The 20,691-nt window shown below is 47.5% G+C and overlaps 1 protein-coding gene across 2 annotated transcripts in view; it reads right to left on the bottom strand.

The window, feature by feature from the left end:
* Positions 1 to 1,777: 1,777 nt before the first annotated feature.
* LOC133127497 (solute carrier organic anion transporter family member 5A1) overlaps positions 1,778 to 20,691 on the bottom strand; it is a 36,859-nt gene continuing 17,945 nt past the window's right edge. For both annotated transcript variants that reach the window (XM_061240434.1, XM_061240435.1), the window contains exons 3-10: positions 17,509 to 17,641; positions 15,592 to 15,806; positions 12,019 to 12,183; positions 8,281 to 8,479; positions 5,847 to 6,006; positions 3,661 to 3,902; positions 3,490 to 3,554; positions 1,778 to 3,337 (exon numbers count right to left, since the gene is read on the bottom strand). In XM_061240434.1, the coding sequence (XP_061096418.1) occupies positions 2,886 to 3,337; positions 3,490 to 3,554; positions 3,661 to 3,902; positions 5,847 to 6,006; positions 8,281 to 8,479; positions 12,019 to 12,183; positions 15,592 to 15,806; positions 17,509 to 17,641 (1,631 nt within the window). In that variant the 3' untranslated portion in view covers positions 1,778 to 2,885. The remainder of the gene's footprint in view (positions 3,338 to 3,489; positions 3,555 to 3,660; positions 3,903 to 5,846; positions 6,007 to 8,280; positions 8,480 to 12,018; positions 12,184 to 15,591; positions 15,807 to 17,508; positions 17,642 to 20,691) is intronic.

Raw genomic sequence — 20,691 nt, 5'->3', positions numbered from 1 at the left:
ATATTTACATTATTACTATTTGGAAAAAAAGAGTTTATTTCAGAGGTCCTTTATACCGGTTTCCTAATGAAGCATTGATTAAACTCAAATAATACTGCCTTCAAGGTCTCATCATTTAAAATGCAATTCAGACTCAAACATGATCTCCAATGAAAATCTTGATTAAAAAGTAATGCAGTGATCTCATGAGAATCACCCCGTAAGCACAAAGTTAGAGTAAGTACTTGCCCACAGGACATCGGCCAGTATCGGTAGTGATGCCATTCTGTTGGATACAACTGTGAACATATTTACTCAATAGTTAATGAGGCCAAAATGATAAAATGCACTGCAAACAACCACATATATTAATTTGGGTACCGTCACAAAAACCCTTAACTGCAGGTTTGTGCATAGTTTGGAAAATTCACAGGCTAGTACAGGAGAAGTACATATTCGTATATACCCATATACAAAGCACGGAGTCGTGTCCGTGTTCCCTGACGGAGTCCGTATGAGCCGCGTCTGAAATTCAAACCGCTGCAGGTAAATTACAGTATCGAAAGGCGTAACATTTTGGATTTAACTGAATAATCCACAGGCTGATGCCCCCATTTAAATTTAACGCACGTGCACTCCATGGATTAGCAACCCTTTACCAACACTATTTTTTTATTTTCATTTTTATTTTCAAGCCAATTTTAGCATTTGCAACTATTAGGCATTGTTTCATCTATTTAGGTTGTAGGTAAAAAGGTGGTCGTTAAAAAAGAGGCCCACCATGTACTTTTGCCTTTATGGTTCTATAGGGATGGTCTTGCATAATTTTAGGAACTCCTTCTGTCACAGAATCATACTATATTGTTTTATATGAGGAGACATGTACGCATTATGGCCTTTATGACCAGTAGGGGTCCTCAGTTACCTTCAAACATATGCACACTGCAAAATGTTAAAATTCCTACAATAATATATATTATACTCTGATGTGACGTTATTATCCTATGCATGCTTACTGCAATATTGATTAAATGCCAAAATTTCTAAGATTTAAGTCCTACATAGATCTGACAACAAAACTAGAGGAAATACTACTGTTATTACAGCATATGCCAAAGTGACATGGCATTGAATAGACTTGACTGGCACTTAAATATGTCATTGTTTTACGGTCAATAACTTGATTGAATGGCTCTTTCTGACCATTTTGACCATTTGGTGGGTATCGACTCACTTTTAAATTATTCGGCCAAATATTTTAAATATAAGCATGTATTTAAGGTGAGCGAAATTATGTAGGTCAGATTTGGAGAATAATGCATGTAATAAAGAGCAATCTCTCAGGTCACATTTCATTGGTTGGACAAGTGAGTTAATTGCACATGCTCAGTGGGCTCAATTTGCTGATGTTTTAAGCTAACATTTTATTCTTTAAATTGACGTAAAATCCTTATGAATTTAGTAGCGGCTTAAATTACGATGGCAAACTATTTACGCGCAGCGTCTTGAATGCGGACTAGGTGGTGGTAGCGCACTTTGTAACATCACCTGCAAGTCGGGCTGTGTGCGTAGCTCTGCGTATATCAAACTCTGCAGTGCTAACGCTGGGCTAAATGTCATCTAGCCAACACACTACAGACAGTTTAAAACCAGTTTAGATGTACTTTTAAGTGTACCACTGCTCAGAGGTCGTTTTGAGACCTCCTGACCACATAGGGGCAAACGCAGCAGAAGGTAGAGCACTGAAACATGCAACCTCAGCCAGTATGCGTGTGCACTACATTGAACCATCCCTCCCCCCGCCCACTCAGAATATACACAGTATTGTACAGCACTTTAACATGGCCCACACTAACACCATGTGGGATGCTCCATGTCTGAGATGACACCGACTCCACGGATGACTGCGACGGTAAACACAGCGAGCTCTGTGCCCCTTAGTTTTGGGGTGGAGCGAGTCCAACCCGGTCTGGTAGCAAACAAATACACTCTGTGATCCTGGAGAGTGAGAGGGTGGGGCCAGAGGAGGCTAACTCAAACAGGTACGCTCCCTAAACAACCGGCTCCCATAGAGCCAATTCATGGAGTCTCCAAAACCCTTTAAGGTACAGGGTCACAATGACAGCACTGGAGGAAGAGTAGAAATGGGGATGGACTACCTTAATGAGAAAACGGAACGAGTGCAGGACGTTTAAATGGCATGGATGGCAAATATTTCATGCGCACATGAATATGATATGCATGTTCACCCCCAGCGGTAGAAGTGAAAGCACAGATTCTTGGTACAGTACTGTAATGCAGGGACCGGAGAGGAGAGAGGAGCTTGCATAGTACAGGTTTCCTTTGTGCTTGCGAAGCAGTGCTGTCAGTCATCCTAGCCCGAGATCTATGACTGAGTGAATCAGAGTATGTCTTCCCCCCACGTAGCACCATGTTTGGAAATACATTTTTATTAATTTAATTGTATTAAAAATGTATTCTGAAATTCTGTACTTGCATTTGGGATATAGGAGTCGATGATATGCGTGAAGAGTCTTCCCGCGGGGGGTTACTGCTGTCCCAGGATTCACTCGAAAACAGTAATGAAATAAAAATAATACTGAATACAAATTGTATTTTTTCCTTGTTTTTTCTCTTCAAAAAAATAAAATAAAAACAGAGTGAGCTGAAAATGAGTCACAGATGAGATGAGGGCTACACTGAGGACTCCAGCTTTAGCGCTGGTCGTGCACCGGTGGTGTGTGGGGGGCCTGTGTGTGTGGCCCCTGAGGGGCCTGAGAGAGAGAGAGAGAGAGAGAGAGAGAGAGAGAGAGAGATACGGGGTGGGGCGTAGAACAGGAAGGCACATGTTTGGGCACAGGGAGGCGGGACGGGCCGGGGGGTAGGGCGGGGCATAGCCCCCGTCCTCACACGGGGGCGGTGACCTCCCGTGGCGAGCGGGGAGGGGGCGGGGTTATTGCTTTGAGGGTGTTGCCGGGGCAGCTCTGGCTGCTGACGCCGTGGTTGAGGGCGGGGCCGTAGGGCGGCTCCAGCCGGGGGGTGAAGGCGGGGCAGGACCGGGTCCGGGCGTGGCTCTTGTGGCCGCCGGCGTGGCAGATGAGCTCGCTCACCGTGCCCAGGGGGTCGGCGTGCGGGTGCCAGCGCTGGAGACGGTCCTCCTTGTACTTGATGGAGTACCAGGTGAGGAAGATGAAGATGAAGCCCACGAACTTGAGGCTGGCGGCCAGGCCGAAGTACACGAAGCGGAAGGAGGTGACGTCGTACTCCCAGCAGGAGCCATGCACCCCGCAGTCCTGCTGCCACAGCATGCAGGTGGTGTCGATGACCGCGCCAAAGTAGATGGGCGTGGGAATGTAGGCTGGGTAGAACAAATACCATTATAATCAGTTCATGACGTATACATTTCTCAGAAATCCATTAGTGAAACTGAACTGGTTTCTGTGCATTATTTCTGTGCAATATGATAAATGAACACCAGGTGGTGCTATTGCTATTCGAAAGGTGACTTACCAAGTGTTCTGAGTAGAACAAACTGCATTCCTAGTGCAAAAGGTCTCTCCTGCTCATCCACTGACCTGCGCAGACAGAAGGGCCACAGTGTGAGAGGAACAGAGAATCAGGGTTTCCTGTGTAAGTAATTGTTGTAATTTGAGCTCCGTATTCCTGACGACGAACTCTGACCTGAGTGTTACAATAATGGCGGAGGGCTGGGCGCAGGCCGTGATGAGCGTGACGATGAAGAGGAAGATGAGGAAGGGTATGAGCGTGTTGCAGGTGCGGTCGCACTTCCCCGACAGGGCGTGGCCGTTCTCGTTCAGGTAGGTCTTGACGATGACCAGCTGGAGTTGGTTGCCCTGGCCGCCCGTGGGCGGAGTGATGACCTGTCTGCTCTGGACGCAGGCGCACTCCGTGTAGTTCCGGATCTGGAACAGGCCGAAACAACTTGCTCTTAAACGCACCCCGCTCTTAAACGCACCTCGCTCTTAAATGTACCCCGCTCTTAAACGCACCCCGCTCTTAAACGCACCTCGCTCTTAAAACACTCTCTACACTTTCCTTCTGTGTACATGTAAACAGCATTATAATTCTAGATTTCTATCAAAAGGCGAGAGGTGCTTGAGAAAGAACCCATTCAAACAGTAACAGGAGGAAGGAAGGCAGCAAGACGACGTACATCCACAGGTATAAACAATGTATAATAATGTAGTATGTAGGGAATGTGGTGAAATGCCTTCCACACCTTTATTTTCTCAAAGCAAGTAGAGGGGAGTCAGCTGAATATTCAAGTGAATTACATAAACAATCAGCAAGCACCAGTGATAACACACATTAGAATACTTCATTTTCCCCAAGAAGAATTTACAAAGGGGCTGTGCCCATTTAACCTTCCGCAGGAAGTAATACATAATTGTTGAATTATGTTTAATATATCAGTATAACTGTCATATAAATTCTGCACATTATTCTAGAAATCATAATACATGTTGTCACCAAAGGCCATTTCTCTGCTTAAACAAGCATACTGCAATTTAATTATGAACAATCACATCCATATTCTGATCACAGAAAACAAGCATATCTTTGTTTTAACTTCCTGTCTCAGGGAGTCAGTGTGTTTTCAGGGGTCTGGCTATGGGGTTGTGTGGGCCCTGTGTGGGGTGGGCCCTGTGTGGGCTCTGTGTGGGGTGGGTTTGTGTGGGCCCTGTGTGGGGTGGGGTTGTGTGGGCCCTGTGTGGGGTGGGGTTGTGTGGGCCCTGTGTGGGCCCTGTGTGGGGTGGGTTTGTGTGGGCCCTGTGTGGGGTGGGTTTGTGTGGGCCCTGTGTGGGGTGGGTTTGTGTGGGCCCTGTGTGGGGTGGGTTTGTGTGGGCCCTGTGTGGGGTGGGTTTGTGTGGGCCCTGTGTGTGGTGGGTTTGTGTGGGCCCTGTGTGGGGTGGGGTTGTGTGGGCCCTGTGTGGGGTGGGTTTGTGTGGGCCCTGTGTGGGGTGGGTTTGTGTGGGCCCTGTGTGGGGTGGGGTTGTGTGGGCCCTGTGTGGGGTGGGTTTGTGTGGGCTCTGTGTGGGGCGGGTTTGTGTGGGCCCTGTGTGGGGTGGGTTTGTGTGGGCCCTGTGTGGGGTGGGTTTGTGTGGGCCCTGTGTGGGCCCTGTGTGGGGTGGGTTTGTGTGGGCCCTGTGTGGGGTGGGTTTGTGTGGGCCCTGTGTGGGGTGGGTTTGTGTGGGCCCTGTGTGGGGTGGGGTTGTGTGGGCCCTGTGTGGGGTGGGCCCTGTGTGGGCTCTGTGTGGGGTGGGTTTGTGTGGGCCCTGTGTGGGGTGGGGTTGTGTGGGCCCTGTGTGGGGTGGGGTTGTGTGGGCCCTGTGTGGGCCCTGTGTGGGGTGGGTTTGTGTGGGCCCTGTGTGGGGTGGGTTTGTGTGGGCCCTGTGTGGGGTGGGTTTGTGTGGGCCCTGTGTGGGGTGGGTTTGTGTGGGCCCTGTGTGGGGTGGGTTTGTGTGGGCCCTGTGTGGGGTGGGTTTGTGTGGGCCCTGTGTGTGGTGGGTTTGTGTGGGCCCTGTGTGGGGTGGGGTTGTGTGGGCCCTGTGTGGGGTGGGTTTGTGTGGGCCCTGTGTGGGGTGGGTTTGTGTGGGCCCTGTGTGGGGTGGGGTTGTGTGGGCCCTGTGTGGGGTGGGTTTGTGTGGGCTCTGTGTGGGACGGGTTTGTGTGGGCCCTGTGTGGGGTGGGTTTGTGTGGGCCCTGTGTGGGGTGGGTTTGTGTGGGCCCTGTGTGGGGTGGGTTTGTGTGGGCCCTGTGTGGGCCCTGTGTGGGGTGGGTTTGTGTGGGCCCTGTGTGGGCCCTGTGGGGTGGGTTTTGGGGATTCAGGGGGCTGAGGTACTCACCCCTGTGCTGTCGTTGCCCACGCTGCTGCACCCGGCCAGGCAGGGGTTAAAGTACGTGATGCCGTCGGAGCCGCACACGGGAGCGTACTCGTGGATCTTACAGCCGCAGTTGACATTGCAGCTGCCCGTGAGGTTTCTGTGCGCCATGGTCAGCGTCGGGCTGGAGAGAGAGACGCCGAGTAAACACCACCTTCAAACGCCGTGGGAACCAGAGGCCAGTCGCACCAGGGCTCTGCGCCCTGCAAACACGGCCCAATCAACCGCGCCTTCGGTTGACTTTTGACAAACCGCAGCGTTGTTTGAAGGGGAAGAAATGAAAGCGGCGGGTTTTAACGCGTTCGCTCAAAGCGGAGGCAATTTCATGGCCTGGAATTTTCTGCCAGCTCAGCTCCCGGCTGTTTGTGTAGAGTCACCGTGGAAGAGAATGGAGTCGTAAAGCTCGCCTGCCTTGGGAAGGTTTAAAACGGACAGGCAGGCTCCGGGCGCTGTAGCCTACATCACCGGGATACACACACAATGCGCGTCAAAATGAACTGGATCCCAACACACCTGAGGGAAATGAATTCATTTCAACAGCAGCCACACACAACTCCCTCTCCGCCTGCAGTCAGTATTAGGCCTGATGATGAACTGATATCCTCTTCCAGAGTAAAAGGTTTTCTTGCTCTTTTTACTGCCAAGCTCTCAAGGCCTCAGTTGGCAATGTAAAATACTTTAGCTGACCCTTAGCAACAGAACGAGATTGTGTCAGCGTAAAACGAATGTCATACCGCGCACTAGACAGCTAAAACAGTCATGTAGAGCTGAATTATCCAAACGAAGGTGCTGGGAGACACAGAAGTTCTGTCTGGGGCCGACACTTCCCCGATTACCTACACACAAAGCGCTACACCATGCACATCGACGCATTTCATCAATGACAGAATTACCCTTATACTGCTTCTTCTTCTGTCCTTCAAGTGCAGAAATTTTACAAGCCTTACCTTGAGTCAGATAATGCAGTGCAGAATAACTGTGGCATGTGTCCTTTTTAAATGGATGGGACACAAAATGGCCTCTCGCTCAACATAACTTTGTACTGACCTCTACCATCAACTGAGCCATCTGCGAAATGTAAGCAGACTTAATTCAACAGCCCGGTGAATTCAACAGAAAGACTAATCACATACAAGAGCTAGACGGGGCTCGACAGCGATTCCGCAGACACTGAAACCAGGCACGACTTAAGCCAAGAGACCAACCCCAACTGATACTTGAGGGACAGCGCTGAAACAATGTCTGGGACAGTCAACACTCCTGCACAGGCAACAATGGATCCATGCTTCCTGGCACTGGGTCGCTATTGACATTCCACAGGAAGGCCCTAGAAGGGCACCGCCGCGGCCCTCTGAACTCACCACCCACCGTCAGCAAACAGCGCGCTCCACCAGGGCCTGCGGTCCCCGAAGCAGATGTGCACCGCGGAAACCGCAACCGCTGCTTCCGCCGTCTCCGCAGGAATGTGAAGTGCGGTTCTCTACGCGGCGCTGTTTAAATCAGCGGCGTAAATGTTGTTTTATGGGACAGAGGGCTGTGTAGGTGTAGGCGGGAAGCCGTATTTTAACAAAGAAAACATTCCTATGCGCTCGTTAATAACCGGAGCCTACGGAGAGGGCAGGTGAAGGACAGGCCTCCTCACAGAGAGTGAGAGAGAGAGTCTGTGCAGCCCTCAGAAGAAACAGCTGAAAACCTGCATGTTCTCACATTAAATGTGTGCAGTTCTGATATTAGGTCGGTTTAAATGTTACAGGAGTACCTAAACGCATATCTGTATCTGTCTATGGAGGGCAGACTCATAGTCATTAGTGTAGGGAATACCACAGTACAGACAGAGGTAGAAGAACAGTCTCTTACACAATGATGTATAGGGGATAGTGCAGTAGACTCTTACTCTGTGGTGTAGGGGGATACTGCATTAGACTCTTACTCTGTGGTGTAGGGAGATACTGCAGTAGACTCTTACTCTGTGGTGTAGGGGGATACTGCATTAGACTCTTACTCTGTGGTGTAGGGGGATACTGCAGTAGACTCTTACTCTGTGGTGTAGGGGGATACTGCAGTAGACTCTTACTCTGTGGTGTAGGGGGATACTGCAGTAGACTCTTACTCTGTGGTGTAGGGGGATACTGCATTAGACTCTTACTCTGTGGTGTAGGGGGATACTGCATTAGACTCTTACTCTGTGGTGTAGGGGGATACTGCAGTAGACTCTTACTCTGTGGTGTAGGGGGATACTGCAGTAGACTCTTACTCTGTGGTGTAGGGGGATACTGCAGTAGACTCTTACTCTGTGGTGTAGGGGGATACTGCAGTAGACTCTTACTCTGGGATGTAGGGGGATACTGCATTAGACTCTTACTCTGTGGTGTAGGGGGATACTGCAGTAGAGACTTACCCGGTGGTGTATGGGATGTTGATGCCTCCCAGGTTGATGCTCTCACAGCCCACAATGAAGAGCGTGGAGAAGCAGAGCAGAGACACGCCGCTGCAGATCATGGCCAGCTTGGCGGACTCCCGGGCGCCCAGCTTCAGCTTCTTAATGATGTAGCCGCCCAGAACGATGCCCACCCCAGCACTGGGCACGATGATCACGCCTGGGGAGGGAGGGAGGGAGGGAGGGGGCACAGCCGTAAGGTACTGCACTCGGCAGCACAATGATGAGATCACACGCAAAACGGCCGCTTTGCTGGCAGAGACCATGTCAGTGTGCAGAGGTACAATCTCCAAAAGGCCAGAGGAGATGGAAAACTGTCAGTTACCATAACGCCTACCCTGACAGCAGGAATCCACATGTACTGCACGGCTCGAAAAGACTGTGAAATGCAAAATCCCAGGGAGTTTTTATAATAAGGATTCAAAGGAAATAAGGTCACACACTAAAGCGTGCATATGCGCACACACACACACACACACACACACACACACACACACACACACACACACACACACACACACACACACAGACAGAGCTAAAATAAGCCTAATGACAGTAAGAGCTGGACAGTGACAGTGATAGGGGCTGTGTAAAGTCAGGCTCTGTGTTGGGGGAAAGTGCAGCTAATTGACAGGATTTGAAAGTCAAAGCTGACTCCTGGCTGTTTGGGGTCACTCTAAATCCACGGGCTGCTGGGGGGGGCTTGCAGAAACCCCCCTCCACACAGCGGGAAAACAACCTGGGGGTGGATGGATGGTAGGGGGTCAGCTGCCTGGTCGATGGTGTGTAAACACACACAAACACACACACAGATACACTGAGCACCCACTCATCTTAATGGCTCTCTCAGACAGACCTCAGATATCTGCGGTTTCTCATTATCTCAGAGGTACATGTGTTACCATAGCAAAGGATTGCGCATGGGGAGTGCTTCCCTTCTGGACACAAGGTTGAATTAATCATCCGTTATGTTCTAAGCAACACACTGGTCACAGCGCAATTAAACACAACGCAAACACGCGCACACACACACACACACACACACACACACACACACACACACACACACACACACACACACACACACACACACACACACACACACACACACACACACACACACACACACACACACACACACACACACACACACACACACACACATAAAGCTGACGCCCAGCACTGCTGGAAAAAACATCCACGGCTCCCATCACACAAGGGTTCTTCAGACGACATCTGCATGCAACAAAAAAAAAACCCCCAAAAAACAAAAGCCTTTTTTCCTGTTCTGTTAAATATAGATCCTGTTTTAATTTCCCAGAGTGATGCCCTGGAAAAAACACAGCATGCCAGCACTCAATGACAAGCCATTGTTCTGAGAGCAGGGCTCATCTCCTACTGAGTTCAATCAGCACTAGCCCTGTACGGTTTCACCAAAATACCATAAACATGTGGCCAGCTTATCTAAGGACAGCCACAGTATTCCTTCTGTCAGGGCACCTGTGAGTTATAATTTATGTACTGAAGGACTGGTGCAGCATAGCTTTCTACATTGATATTTCTTATGGCCATTATTTTAAACGGAACAAAGCGGTATCAAACTGTCACAAGAGACACAAAGAAGAAGCGCGTAATTCTGTGGCTTTGTGAAATGGCCATTACCGTTACGCCTGGCTGTCATTTCACAAGGGGTCACAGTGACACGAGCGCTCGCCCATCAGAAAAGCGGCAATAACTGACACACGGGGCGATAAGAGGGGGCTAAATGTGCTCCCAAGGGAACAGGCCGTCTCCATGGCGAAATAAAGAGCGAAGTGCAGAGAGAGTGAGAGCGACCCTCCACGTTTCCCTTCTAAAAATAAAAGGGTCTTGTATAACTAAGGACTAAACGGTTAAAAAAAATCTGCATGAAGACAGACGGAGGTTACGCAAAAATGACCATACTTTACGGCTGTAGGATCCATGTCGTTAACACAACGGGTTTTAGGCACGAGAGCGCTCGGTATTTTTAAGCTAACAGTGGTTCTGTAGCCCCCATCTGCATTAGTAATTACCGCTACACCTCTCCCCCAGCCCTGAGAGTGACTGTGCATAAGACCCCCAGTCATCAGTGTCATTTCACAGCCTCTAAGCAGCCCCTTTCAGCACAAAAGAACATCTAGAATGTTCAACCGTCACAATACAAAAGAAGTCCTAATTCTAAAACTCACACTCAAGCCATTTTTGCTTTTGCACTTGAAGGGCAGCCCTTGCACACTGCTTTGTATGAACGGGGGTTCACGCTGGAGAAGAACGATCCCATCATAAGATCATCTTGCCTCTCCTGCCGTATCCTGGCAACAGACGCATCAGATAACATGCACCGAGTTCTGCTCCTTGCGACACAATCCGGAGTTTCACAGACATCGTTTGTTTGAGAGAAAATAAATTAAGTTGTTTTTATTAAGCAGCCAAACTTGAAGAGACAAGACTAAGAGAGTGACTAAGCGATTGATTAATTGATTGATGAATGGATGGGTGCAGGCCAGCAGGTCTCAGTAATCTGAAGTGTATCTCTGATGCGGATCGGAGGGCGATGGTGGTTTTATCAAAGAAGCAGGCATGAGTCATCGCTCAACTGAAATGAGAAAACGGTGCTGGGGATCTCACAGCCGCATCTGACGACAGCCGCAGAACCACACTTCACACGCCAGAGAGCAAGAGAGCCCTTTTTCACACGTCTTCAACCAGCCAGAAACTGCCTTTGAAGAAGTACTTGTTTAATTGTTCAGCATTTATTGCTTCAGTGTGTGAAAAATACAGCATTTTCATTTATACAATGTTACACAACAATGATGGTGGTTGCTTTTAATATATAGCGATCTTTCGCAATATCACTATGTACTAAAACCAAGAGAACAAAATCTTTTCCTGATCCCAAAAGAAGGTGCACAAAATAAGCCTATAAATAATATATGGAGCCATATTAGTTTGCAGTAACACGCAATGAATATGCTTTCTAGAGTAGCCTTGAAGAGCTTATTGCAGTAATCAATGTAGATCAATGATAGCTTTATATAGTAAATAATGAAGATAATGTTGTTTGGTAAGCGGTAAGCGATGACAGTTTGCTTAGGAAGAGGAAATAGAATTCTGTAGTGATCAAAGAAGATAGTGAACTATCAGTGGCTTTCTAAATTAGGCCCTGAAGATAGTAGTTTCTGTAGAAAGCAATGAGGGTATTCTGGTGTAGGAGGTACTATGATGTGTGTGACATTCTGAGCAGCCCGAGATAGCACACGTGGCTAATGTGTCTGACGGGGGATCTCTGTCACATTGCTACTTGGTGTCCGTGTCTGCGTAAGTTCAGAGACAGACTGTTTGTACTGGAAAAACCCAGAGATAGTGGTAAGAGATTGTTGCTCAGAGTTCTCAAACTTTCCAACATTTTCTTAATGAACTTAAACTAAAATGAGCTGAAGGCTGTTGTCAGTGAACCTGTGTGTGTGTGTGTGTTTGTGTGTGTGTGTGTGTGCGCGGGCGCGCGTGTTTATGCATGTTTGTATGCCTGCATGCAACTATGCATGCATATTTTTATGTATGAGTATAAATATGTATGTGCGTGTGTTCACAGTATGCCTGTTTGTACATGTAAATGTGTATGCAAGTGAGCATGTTTGTAAACACATGCGTGCGAGAGCCACAGAGGTAGGGTCTTACCAGTGTAGATGCTGGCGTTGGAAGCCGGAATGCCGAACTGAGACTCGATGAACTTGGGAATGAAGGTTATGAAGGCGGTGACGATGGCGCTCTCGGCCGTGTAGGACAGGCTCACGAACAGGAACGTCATGTTGCTCAGGATCCTGACCGCAGCCTTGGGGAGGTCTGCGGAGGGGACAGGACAGGTCTGTGTGAGCGCAGTCACAGCTGGTCACATCAGCGGCAGGGCAGACCAGAGAGAGAGAGGGAGAGAGGGAGAGAGGGAGAGAGGGAGAGAGGGAGAGAGGGAGAGAGAGAGAGAGAGAGAGAGAGAGAGAGAGAGAGGCAGCTCCGGCCGGGTCAGTGTCGCAGTGCCTCGCTTATTCTGCACGTCAGCTTGATTTCCCTCATCCGACATGATGGGGCTGCGCTGGCCTTATCCTCTCCACCCGGCGACAACACAATGCACACACCCAGTGGCAGCCTGCAGCCTGGCTAAAGTACATGTCTGGGACCCGGAAGGTTGGTTCAAGCTTCCAGGAGCAAGGCCCTCCAGGGCAATGAGGACAAAAGTGATATAAATAATAATAATAATAATAATATAAATAACTGTAATGTACTGTAATGCAATGCTCATCAGTGGCTGCTGAAAAATGGTGAGTGGACATACTTAAAAATACTGTAAGTGCCCCTGAGCCAGGCTAGCTGAAGTCCTGCAGAGTGAAGCTGCTGAAGGCCGGAGCAGCTGCTCTGTGGAGGAGCAGCGGTGCAGAGGACCACAGGGGCTGTGCAGCTATCTGGGTCTGCAAATAAGTACCTTCAGAAAGAATAATGGAGAATGGCTTTTTTTTTTTTTTTTCACGGCTAATGTTTTACAATCTAATTTCTCAAGCTAAAATGGTTCCCGGGGGACCCCTTGGTGTGGAATCTAATAGTGCCATTGTTATAGCCTTATTTCATAACAAATAATTAATCTAACTGGTTGCACCCATATTTTCTACTCTCCATAATGGAAAACGGTAAGTATTTTTTGTTTATAGCTTGCCAGCATTGGAGGGGCACAGAGTATTCATGAGAACATTATCAAAAATAAACATAATCAGAAGGTTTATAATGCAGGCCACACCACAATAAAGTTTAAAGGCGTAACATGGTGGTTGAATGTGACGTGAGGAGGAGAACATTCTCAACCGGTAGAAAATAGGATGATACATTTAAAACGCTTACTTCTTCAAAACGAAAGAACGGACATATTTAATACTTTCATCATGTTTCTTCAATGCACTCTTGTGCAGATTGCATATAAAAACCTAGAAAGTGGGATCAACCACCAAATTACTCCTTGAAGACCATCAAAACTGTAGCTAATGGCTGATTCTTCTGTTTCCCCTTTCATTAAAGGGAATCGACGTTCTATTAAAGTCCCTCACCCCATCCTCCCTTTAGACCACTTATTTAAAACTTATTCACCAAATTATAGCATGCAAATTATGAGGGATAAGGGAAATCAAGAGAGTTTAAAAAAATATATATATAATAAAAAAATCCATACAATGAATTAACAAAACAAAAGGACAGAGACGCTATTTATAGCCTCACCACAACCTGAAACAATCCAGTTTCATCAACAGCATCATTACTTTATATCCAACAAATTGGGGACTTGATTCTCTACAATGCACAACTAGAATCAGTTCTTTACAAGCATGGAAACTCGATTATAATTAAATGTATGGATTCCATTACAGAGAGCGGAACTGTGTTAAATTAGTAATCAAGATGGGTGATCAAAAGACATCATGCGCCAAGAGCCATGTACATATTCCCAGTAATCTTTTATTAACCATCACGTATGTGTTATGAAGTCAAATAATCTGGAGTATTAAAAACGCAGAAGTTGACAGAGTTAAATCTGTGAACGTGCTGACGTAGCTACATCGAGCACCACTTGGCACGCACGTAAAGACTGGCAGGTTGTGCTGCGGTACCGTTTGCTCGTAATCCCGTGTAATCACACTTTAATATGCTGTGCAATCTGGACCTCTGACGACATCTTCCCGAGAACCGGACGGACAGGGGGAAGCCGTCAGAACTGGGACATAAAGGGTGGGATTAGCCCCGCTCTGCGCTAATTAGGTGGCCTAATAATACGGTAAACTAAATCATCTTAACTAGGGAAATGAGTAGGGGAAACTTTCCCCCCCCCTTTTTTTGTTTGGAATTGCCCGCCAGGTACAGTAGTCTTCGCTAGTCGTGCACTAGGTCTTAATTCCCAAGATTCCAGAGGCCATTTCCCTAATCTCGTTAAGGGTGGAAATCTGATGGGGAGCACCTGTTAGTCGTGAGGGTGAGTATTGAAACTAGGATCATAATGAGCAAAGCGTTAATTATTCAATTTCTCAGCCAATTCAAATGGAAGTCCCTGCCTGGGGACAGATGTGTCTATTGGGAATGTAACGTGCTCTCTGTGCTTTTGCTCTTTTATTGTGGGTGAACAGTCAGTGGTCTGAGAGGGGCCTGTCACAGGTCACACCTCATTAAAGCACACAGTTGTGGTTTAGACCAGAGTGTTAACAGTTAACGGTTGTTTATTTCTGTCCGTCTGAGTCCATCAGCGAATCCCATTATCATTTCTAAAGGGGAAATGTTCTCTTGCCATGGCCCGAGGTTCCTACCCATTTAAAATGTTCACTTTAAACTCACATAATGGAGAGTAATTGTTATAGGTTTTAATTAAGTGCACATTCATTTACATGTGCTTTGCTTGGATTTGCTTTGGTATCAGCAAGCCTAGATGTGGCATTTCATATCTGGAGGGAATGTGTTGAATTTTTATAAATCTTCTGAAAGTGTTAAAAGCTACAGTCATCTGAAACACTCAGTCCTGTCAAAACATGTTAGGACTTTTATCAGGCGTTCCATTATTTCATATTGCTGTTATGTTTCTGAACTTTGGACAACAAAGCTTTCAAAATATTATGTTCCACTGACCAAGGCAGCAGGACAGCAGCAATACCTCGTCACCAGAGTCCTGAAACATTTTGCGTTGTTTTACTCTGAACTGTAAGGCAATGTCCTGTCATACTCTCATTGTGTGGGTTCATTCAGAGGGAAGTTGGCAAGTACTTTCTTTGGAGGAAAAAGAGGACATTCGACTTTCCTACACTTTCGGTGGTGGTAGGACTGGCTCAAGAAATGCACTTCTGCCCCTAAGTCCTGAACTTTCCTGACCTCGTTCGGCATGTGTACACCCACTTCCCCCCCGAGAAAAGAACGCACTTCCTGCACTTCCGCCACCTGCTAAAAAAAATTCCATTTCAATTCTCTTTGCTACGGCTATCCATTTTCACTGACTCCAACACTTTCCCTGTGCACACACAGGCCTCAACTATCACCTGGGAAATGCGAGCCACCTGCAGTTATACATGATATCATTCAGTGCTTGTCTTTCCCACAGCCTCATAGACTAGGGCCACACTGGAGCTGCTGCATCTCTAGCAGATCTGAAGGTTGATTTGTAATTGTAACGAAGCTGTTTGTTTAGCCTCATAGGCACAATGGCCCCAGCCTTTGTTATGGCGCACACTCGGGTACCTTTGATGTCCTTTCCGAAGCCCATGGAGGAAGTGACCGTTTGGCCCTTGCCCCCGGACTTCTCCTTCATCACGTCGTCGTCGCTGGACACGTCGTCCGAGCTCATCTTTTTCTTCTTCCTCTTCTTGTGTCGGGGAGGGAGCTTCTTGGGGAAGGTGAACATGGGGAAGATGACCAGCAGCATGGCGATGGCGCAGAGCAGGAACCCGCTCCACCTGGGGGGAGGGGGGTACATTAATGCACGTGCACACACAACCAGATCCACCTGGGGCAGCATGCTCATTAGTACAGTACAAACACACACACACACACACACACACACACACACACACACACACGTAAGCACATTCCGCCTCCTTCAAAAGTATTGGAACAGCAAGGTCAATTCTGTTGTTTTTGCTATATACTGAAGGCCATTGAGTTTGAGGTCAAAAGATGTACATGAGATGACAGATCTGAATTTCAGCTTTTATTTCCTGGTATTTTTACCTAGATTTGTTAAACAACAAATTTTTTGTACCAGACCACCCAATTTTTAGGTGAGCAAAAGTATTAGAACATGTGACTGATAGGCATTTTTTGTTGCCATGATGTGTCCAGTTAAGACTGACTGCTCACACAATAAATAGTTCTGAATGTCTACTCTTGGTTTCAGCCTTGAGTTTTGCCTGTGAAGAAGGCATTGGTGTGAGGAAAGATAAATCAACAGGAAGAACAGAGAGCTGTCTTTTGGAGAAAAGCAAGGCATTTTGAAGCTTAGGAAAAATGGGGAAACCATTGCATTGGGGATAGCTTGTACAACAACTTGGAATGTCCTGAAAAAGAAAGAAACCACTGGCGTACTGAGCAACAGACATTGAACAGGTCGACCAAGGAAACAACAGCAGTTGATGACAGAAACATTGTGAGGTGACCCTGAAGAGGGGATTGAAGGGAAAAACCCCCCGAAACAAACAACAACAGAAAGAGGCTGCAGTAAAGGCCTGGAAAAGCATCACAAAAGAAGAATGCAACAGTTTGGTGATGTCAATGGGTCGCAGGCTTGATGCAGTTATTGTAATCAAGGGATATTCTACCAAATATGTGTCATTTACTTTCATTTACTTAAATACTCTCTGTTCCAATACTTTTGCACACCTAAAAATGTGGAGGTCTGATACCAAAGGTGCCGTGTTGTAAGTAGTTTAACACATCTAGGTGTAAATACCAGGAAATAAAAGCTGAAATTCTGAACTCTTGTCTCGTGTTTTTTTAATCTCAACCCCAAATATATTCAGTGTATTGCAAAAACAAAGGAATTGGCCTTGCTGTTCCAATACTTTTGGAGGGGACTGTACATACACAAGCGCACACATAAGCACTCACTCCACACGCACTCACACAGTTGCACATGTCATACCTCATTAACGCACACATAAAACCTGCCCCACCTAAAAATGAACATGACTCACGTGGAGTGCACACATACACACTTGCACATAAATATGGCTCATTAACACACAAAACCTTTTAAAAGAGAACACGTCTCATTAACACTGTGCATTGAACTCAGACACACACCCACACACATACGGATGCACAAGGTTGCACATCTTTCATTATGCAGTCTCTTCCAGAAACAGCTTCTCTGTAACACTAACACAGACCACCACTTACTCACCACGTGCACACCGGACCTTCACACAAACAAATATGTATACTTGGTTCTGCAAACTGAGGGTTCTTATCAACTATAGCAGCATGCACACACCCCTTGGGGTGAAAGCACAGTACAAGCGCACACATGTCATCACTTCACACCACTTACAGTGTTCACACCAGCAAACGAGATACTAACACCTCTCTGGGCCACACGCGCGCGCGCGCGTGCACACACACACACACACACACCACAGAAACGGTTTTTATTTCTCTTACCAGTTGCCAACGAAGCGAGGGTCACTCTGATCAATGTTGACGATGGTTTTGGGATCGACGTAGAACCCGATCAGAACCCCTCCCAGAAGGTAGCCTGCCGCTGGACCCAAAGCGCCCATCACGTACATGATGGCTGAAACAGAGAGAGCGCAAAGCAACGTGAGAACCTGCTAATGACGAGTGACATTACGCTAATGAGGGTGCCTACAACCTCCCTTACCATCGCCAGTGAATGTGTATATTCATTTAAAACTCGGGGTGTCTCTGGTGTAGCCTGTAGAGCATATATCCACACTGAGTCTGGCTGCACAACGTATGTCACACGTCTTCCCCTCTTTCTCACTCCCATTATTCCCATCTCTCTACGCTGTCCAATGAAGATGAAAAAGCCCTAAAATATCTTTAGAAAATAATTAATTTAAAACTCAAGCAATTAACTGCAAAATGAACCCAGAGAAATTTGATGGACAGACCCCATACACTCCAAGTGAACAGACCTTACAAAACTCATCGACAATTGCCTGTTACTTCAAAGCCAAAACATTGCCAGGGTTTCATCCACACAGCACCCTCCATTTGACACTGCAAATACAGGACAAGCACTGTCTATTTTACACTGCAAATAAAGGACAAGCACCCTCCATTTGACACTGCAAATACAGGACAAGCCCTGTCTATTTTACACTGCAAATAAAGGACAAGCACCATTTATTTGACACTTCATCATGCACCAGCAAAAAAAAATAGCCACAGGCCATCCACATACAAAAAGAACACAATGTTTTTGTGGTTAAAGAAAAAAACAGTAATGAGATTAGGCTGCAGTCAGGCTATATCAGGGTCATTTAACCTACAGTTAAGACCAGAGTATTTGGTGCCGGGCAATTAGGAAACTTGGTGGCAGCAGTACCAGGTACTGTAGGTGGTCAGACCTGAGCAGACCTGGGTTCATACGGAGTTTCAGAGGCTTGTGTGAGAGCAAGGCCAGCGCCGGCTGTTTAATGTGGCAGAACGGAAGGGGGGCTAGAGAAGGGAGGTCAGGAAGAGCGTCTCCACAGCTCTGTTTAAGGCCCCCTCTGTGCCAGCCCACAGTGGTGAACACTGGGAAAGCTCCATTCCCCCCAGGCCACAGGCGTGTGCCGGCCAGGCCTCGGGCCTTCATCCAAAACCTATGTACCAAGAGAACACCCTCCTCTCCCTCAGCCCAGTCACACAGCACTGCCACACGGTGGGGAACCAGCTCTGTTTGTCACGGCCCTTTTTATAGAACAAATAAATTACAGTCTCAGGCAATCTGGGAGGCCTCCTTTCAGAGACAGAACTAAAGCGGAATTATGGGGCTGTCTGGTGTTTAGAGTAATCTGCTCCCTCTCTCTTTCTCTCTCTCTCTCTCTCTCTCTCTCTCTCTCTCCCTCATGAAAATGCCACCTCTCATGAGTCCACGTCAATCAAAACATGCATCTAAACGCCAGCACTTGTTTCCATATGGTATAGTGAGACAAAACTGCCAAGCCCAGATGCAGCTTAGAGAAATGCTCATTCATAGCTCATGGTTAAGAGCTGTCCTTTCCTCTGCATCACCCATAAAACAAAAGAGGTTTTTTATTAAACGATAGCCATCAACAGGTCAATATTGGTCAACAGAGCCCAGTCACATATCACTGCAGAATTGTAAATGCGAGTACGATGGGCACGTGTATACAAGACAAAGAGAGTGATGACCTCACAGAGATGGTGACATCACTGTCTATAACGAGAAGGGATGAGTCATTCACAGAGGTGAGCGAGTGCATTCGAAGAGGTCCTCCAACCCCGGCACCAGAGGCATCTCTTCCTCTGTTCTCATGTTCACCTGTAAGCGGCATACTGTTCTGTATTCTTTAGCATGTTTAGCAGCAGCAGACGTGGCGCTCAGGAAAATCTAGTTGGCGTCTCAAACACACCGTACATTTAGAAGTGCATTATTAACCAATTACATTTTTCATTTTTGTTTAACAACCACAGCCGCCATATTCACCACTGAAGTGAGCAAACATTCCCCCCTTGAGATAGACCGCTTGTCTCGTACAATCGTGATTACAGCGGAGAGCGGATGGACCTCTCCTCCGTCCGCAGAATAATACAGAGGCAATGAGCCTCAATCAGCGGCGACGATTCAGAACACTCCACATATCAATCTGGCCTTATCTTGGGCTTAATTAAATAACAGGGCCCAGGAGGGACGCGCGCGAAGGAGAGAAAATAACTCGTCAAACGCTGGCGCCCCGCCGCTTATCCTCTTATCGCCCGCTGGCACATCAGCCCCACATCACGGGCCAGAGCGGCCTGTCCCCACCGCTCTCGGCCGGATCCGAAAAGGATGAACGCGTCCTGGTGCTGCGCTGCGTATTCACGCGCCCAGCGGGGGGTGGGGGCATTCTTCTACAGCACAGCCTATGAAGGCCACCATACCTTGGCAGTACGCTTTGGCCTGAGTCAGTATCTTCTCTGTTCTCAGAAGATGACCGACTACGCACTGGTTTCCAACTGAATTTATACCACAGACGGACATGACGCAGAAACTTTCAGCGTTGAAATGCATTGCTAATTTGAGGTTAGCCGCGTTGAGGTTAATGACGATGCAGAAAATGACTCAATATGCGGCTTCCTGAACCAAAACCACACACAGGTGCAGGAAGCATAAGTGGGTGTTTGTGGAAACGTTTGTTTTCCGATACTGTGATGAAACTGTACTTTACCCAAGGTGACCAGTACCCAGGAGATCTGAGGTTCATGGAGAGCTCAGAGGCAACCAGCGATCTCTCTCTACGACTACTGCTGCAACGCTGATGGCATGGCAGACCAGACCAGCTGTGCATGTGTGTGCGTGCATTTGCCTGTGTATGCGTTTGTGGTGTGTGCATGTGTGCAAACAAGAACGTGCATGTTGTTCACATTTTGGCAGAAGTGTGTAGGCCGACAGGCCTCAAGGCAGACTTGTGTGTGAGTGTGTACCTGTGTTTCATGTCAGCAAAGTGCCAGGCTGTGTATGTGCAGCACGCAGACCGCCTCGCAGGACTGATTGTGTAACTGGATTTGTAAGGAGTGTCTGAGGTGTGATGAAAGTCCTGAGGAGCTCGACATACCTCAAGCCAGAACATTTATAGCACAGTAGCACAGCTCCCTCAGTCAGGGTCTCAACAA

The sequence above is a fragment of the Conger conger genome, chromosome 4 (assembly GCF_963514075.1).
Source record: "Conger conger chromosome 4, fConCon1.1, whole genome shotgun sequence".
NCBI classification, from domain to species: Eukaryota; Metazoa; Chordata; class Actinopteri; order Anguilliformes; family Congridae; genus Conger; species Conger conger.
The sequence above is the reverse complement of the archived record's forward strand: the minus strand, read 5'-3'. Positions and strand labels throughout refer to the sequence as shown.